We start from the raw sequence: 5,000 nt of genomic DNA, 5'->3' as shown, positions 1-5,000 counted from the left end.
GAGACAGAGAGACAGAGAGAGAGAGAGACAGAGAGAGACAGAGAGAGAGAGGTGAAGAGGACCCGTTTTATTAATCCAAGCAAACTAAGTGAAGGTGAAGTGAAGGTTCAGGCTCCTCACCTTCTCCGCTCCCCTCCACGTGTTTTTACCTCTAGTTACTACGACGCAGCTTGCTACAGTTATGCTACATTCACATGGCCAGCGTCCCCGAATTATCGTTTTGACTCACGGGCCAGTTAGGGGTGCATGACGTATCGACTCAATATCATTATCGCGGTGTTGTGCAACCCTACCGGCCAGCCCTGCATCTCGTCAGGCTCTGGTCAGCTAGGAGCTCGGCCGTGTGACGGCCGCGACCCTTTGTTCAAAACAACATGCAATCCCCGCTCAAGCTGGACGATCGCTGAACCGGAATCAGCCTGGAGGTCGCCCGCTCTACGGGCGATCATCGGGGTCAGTTTATACAAGGAAGTTGAACTTCTTTATGCGTCGCTGAGCAAACTGTCAGAGGAATGAACAGGGCTCCGCCTCCAACCACGGGCGGATTTAGACCCTTGTTAGGGGGGGCTGCATGCACTATATCCGTGTCACATTCTCGTTGGGGGCTGAGCCCCCCTAAAGGGTAGATCCTGCCTCCCACGCTGGATCCAGGTCTTATTATACATCCATGGAAGACCCTTCACTTGAAGAAGGATGGATCTGCTGTAGGCAGACGTCACAATAATCTGGCTGTCGAACACACCGTCTTTCGCGATGCGTTTGTGGTCGCCGGTTGATAGAAGACGACGCCGATATAAAAAAACGACGTATGTTGTGCAGCCGAGAGCAGCCAGGGAGCAAAGGTTAAAAGAGGAAGTTTACCGTTGTTTTGTGGACTTGGAGAATATTTCCTGAAGGAAGAACTCACCTTCGAGCCACTTGTAGAAACCTTCTCCTGCAGCAGACACACACAGATCACAGTCAGACGTCTACAACACTAAACTACAAGAACATATAGAGTCACACAGAGAAGACTGTTGATATTTACTCACCGTCGTCGTCTCCTAGAGACAGAGACAGAGACACGGAGAGAGAGACACGGAGAGAGAGACACGGAGAGAGAACAAAGCTCTGTTAGATCTGTTGTGTGTAACATTAAACTAACACTGTCAACAAGTCTCAGCTTTGGTTTCAACATAGTTAAGATAAGACCGACTTCATTAATCCCACACTGGGGACATTACAATGTTATTACACACACATGCTCAGGACCTCTACCTGCACTAATGGAGAGATGTCAGAGTGGGGGGGGGTTTGGGACGGCATGGAAAGGTGCCCCGAGCAGTTGGGGGTTCGGTGCCTTGCTCAAGAGCACCTTGGCGGTGCCCAGGAGGTGAACTGGCACCTCTCCAGCTACCAGTCCACCACCATACTTTGGTCCGTGCGGGGACTTGAACCAGCGACCCTCCGCTTCCCAACCCAGCTCTCCTAGGTGACGTGTGGACCAGCAGGACAGTCGAGTGTTTGCTGGCGGCTGAAGTCAGACACTTGGCTCACTTTTCCCAAAGTTCGAAGACGCTTTTTGTTTTTGTCACCCCCCCCCCGCCCCCAAAATTATTTTATCAGTTCTTTCCTCCAAATGCTATAACATTGTAGCCTAGAAATCTAGACCACCCTGGCGGCAGCAGATGTAATCTGCAGCCAGGGTCGTCTAGCAACTCTCGGTTGGCTTGCGAGCTGGAAAAACCAAACTCTGGTCAGGCCAATCACATCGTGTATGGAGTCGATGGGCGGGGCTTATGGCTGCTGCCGGGAACGGCGGTCTTTGGAATCGGCTTTGGCCGCCACTCTGGATGTTGAATCTATCAGCTAGCGTTGCTCTGATTGGTTGGAGAGCTGTCCTATTGCGTGCAGAGGGAATGTGAAAGACAACCGTTTGTCCCGCCCCTCGGATTGAGCCCAGCCAATGGGGAGTTCCCAGACAACATCTGGATGTGGGTCTGGCTGGTCAGGCTAATGAAATTGAATAAAACACCCACATTCAATGAAAGTAGTGAACTGATCACTTGTTTTACTTGTGAAGAGCGTCGTATGGAACCATCCACGTTATTATTCATTTGACAATTATGTTGAAAGAAACCCAAACGTTGTGATATAGAAACGTTTTGAAAATGGGTCAGATTAGACCCGAGGACAACGGGAGGGTTAATAAGACGTGGGTCCAAACTTCAGACTGGTACTGTATATACAACCATGGAAATCTCACTGGTTTTTTTTTTCAATAATACGGGCCCTTTAAATAGGAAACGAGTCCATGAATGTGACCAGACGTGTGACTCCAGCTCTCGGCGTTCTCTCTCTGATGCGAGCCGAGAGCTTTGGGTTTGCTGAAGCTGCCGCTGATGAAACGGATTGATTTTCGTTTGGACTCACCTCTGCTCGGAGCCAGAGGGTTCAGAGGTCGGTACACTGATCTGGGCCTGTCCACACAAATCCAAAAGGAAATAAAAAAATAGATGTCACAGGTTTAGAGGCAGACTGGCAGGAGGAGGACTTTCAACAACTTAGCATTTGTATAGCTGTGCTATGTCCTTGTAGTATGTCTGTGGTTATTTGGTGTCTGTCTTGTCTGTGTCTGTCTCTCTGTGTGTGTGTGTGTGTGTGTGTGTGTGTGTGTGTGTGTGTGTGTGTGTGTGTGTCTCACTTGAAGCAGTTTTCCTCATAGATGCTGTTCCAGACTCTCCAGGCTGAAGGACCTTTGTATCCGGTGAATCGCTCCGGATTCAGCAGCAGATCCACATATTCAGCATCGGGAGAGGTCTCATCTGAACACACACACACACACACACACACACACACACACACACACGGGAGGTTGGTGTTAGGCTACGTTTTCATTTTCAAACAGTGTTTTGAACCAAAAGCGTCCAGAGTTTCAGCTCCGGCAGCAGAACACATCTGCGTCCATATTAACACGTCTGACATCACACATCACATGACCGTTCACACACACACACACACACACACACACACACACACACACACACACACACACACACACACACACACACACACACACACACACACACACACACACACACACACAGGGCATGTGCGTGCCGGTGTAAACAGGAAGCAGATTGTCTGACGTTACTCTGTGGCTGTACGCGCCTGGCTTTTAAAGGGAATGGGAGATGATCTCTGATTGGTTGATTGCATGTTACGCCCAAAACACACCTCTGATTAATGAAGACACTAAGGTCAACCCTTTTGAACCATGACCCCGGCACACGGACCCTTTTTATCAGCCGTCAAACTAGCAAAAGTGGATTTGGACACGCCCTAAACACACCTGCAGCAGCACTCAGATGGTTAAAATAGGGCCCTGAGAGTCTCAGGTGCAGCACCTGGACGAATGTAAAAATGTGGCAAAGACGTTGAAAAAAAGCACCTAACTAAAAGACTTTTCTCAGATCCAAAGATTGTAGTCAGACTTCTTCAGCTTTAAGTTTTGTGTGTTATTTCTTTATTATCTGCTCTAACTTTTTCAACGTGTTCAGACACAGATATGCTGAGGAGAACGGTCACTGAAAAAAATAAATAATCTCATTTCTCTTGAGGAAAGACCCCTGAACCCCCCGAGCCAAACATGTGCTCTGGAGTCTTCTGAAATGTGTCCTGTAGTTGTTGATATATATATATATATATAGAAGATCAAACTTACCGTCCAGCTCACAGAAATGATCCTGAGCGTCGTCGTGTCTCGCCCAATCGGCAAACGCCTTCTTACTCTGGTAACTGAAACAGGAAGTCAGAAAAAACTTTATTAACACAAGAGGAGACACTTTACAGGTGTACTGTAAGTACTGTACTTAAGGAAGGAAAGAGACAGAAAGAAAGACAGAAATAAAGAGACAGAAAGAAAGACAAGGAGAGACAGAAGGATGGGGTGTATGTCTGGAAAGGATGGGTTATTATTAGTGTATTCCACACAAAGGTGGAAGTGTTCCCTCGTTTAGAAGAAGTCTCCCAGCTAATCCTGCCTTGTACTACTGAAGTTGGAGAAACAGCTAGCTAGCTCATGTAGTCCTTACCTAGCTACTGAGCGTGTAGTCCTTACCTAGCTACTGAGCATGTAGTCCTTACCTAGCTACTGAGCGTGTAGTCCTTACCTAGCTACTGAGCGTGTAGTCCTTACCTAGCTACTGAGCATGTAGTCCTTACCTAGCTACTGAGCACGTGTAGTCCTTACCTAGCTACTGAGCGTGTAGTCCTTACCTAGCTACTGAGCACGTAGTCCTTACCTAGCTACTGAGCGTGTAGTCCTTACCTAGCTACTGAGCGTGTGCGACTGCCAACAAAGATGTTCCAGCAGTGAGAGGTCTCACTCTGTAGCTAAAACAGAGACCTGAACACAGGGTGAAAAGAGGAGCTGCAGCAATGAGCAGTACAACTAAAATATGGTGTTTTCTGACAATTAAACCATCCATTCTGGTACAACCTCTAAATACAATTATGAACCTGAAAATGAGCAGAATATGGGCACTTTAAAGGACCTAAACATGTGTACTTTGTGATATCCATGTATACATAAGTGTTTGTCTGTAACTAAAGTAGAAACGTAGAAAATGGGGCTCCTGCTCCTTTTAGAACATCAGAAACCTTATTTCTATCATGTTGAAAGATCTGTTTGCTGAGTATTAGGTTTTGTTGGTTTTCTTGCTTGTGCTTAAATGTACATGTTGGGTAGTTATCTTTTATTTTTAGCATGTTGAATTATCTTCTGAGTTTCAGCAGAAACGTATCTGTGGTTTCCTTCGTCAGAGTCTAACCTCACGTTGACTGAGAGGCCGACGATAACCGTGCACATGTTTCCACACCAGTCGGCTGAGAAAGTAGCAGCAGCCGGCGCTCAGACGCTGGTTAATGTTTGGCCGGCGTGCTATCAGGGGGGTGCGTGTGGGCAGATAAAGCAGACAGAAGGTGTCACCTCAGGGTGCTGTTGATGGCGCCCAGCTCTA

At 47.5% G+C, this 5,000-nt stretch overlaps 1 protein-coding gene across 2 annotated transcripts in view; it reads right to left on the bottom strand.

Annotated features, from left to right (window-relative positions):
* The window catches only part of ero1b (endoplasmic reticulum oxidoreductase 1 beta), a 32,670-nt gene that overhangs the window by 11,998 nt on the left and 15,672 nt on the right, over positions 1 to 5,000 (bottom strand). For both annotated transcript variants that reach the window (XM_078271802.1, XM_078271811.1), the window contains exons 5-10: positions 4,970 to 5,000; positions 3,704 to 3,777; positions 2,684 to 2,804; positions 2,413 to 2,459; positions 1,032 to 1,043; positions 908 to 934 (exon numbers count right to left, since the gene is read on the bottom strand). The exon at positions 4,970 to 5,000 is cut by the window's right edge and continues 52 nt beyond it. In XM_078271802.1, coding sequence (XP_078127928.1) covers positions 908 to 934; positions 1,032 to 1,043; positions 2,413 to 2,459; positions 2,684 to 2,804; positions 3,704 to 3,777; positions 4,970 to 5,000 — 312 coding nt within the window. The remainder of the gene's footprint in view (positions 1 to 907; positions 935 to 1,031; positions 1,044 to 2,412; positions 2,460 to 2,683; positions 2,805 to 3,703; positions 3,778 to 4,969) is intronic.

This window comes from Sander vitreus, chromosome 2, assembly GCF_031162955.1.
Source record: "Sander vitreus isolate 19-12246 chromosome 2, sanVit1, whole genome shotgun sequence".
NCBI classification, from domain to species: Eukaryota; Metazoa; Chordata; class Actinopteri; order Perciformes; family Percidae; genus Sander; species Sander vitreus.
This window is presented reverse-complemented; position numbering and strand designations above follow the sequence as displayed.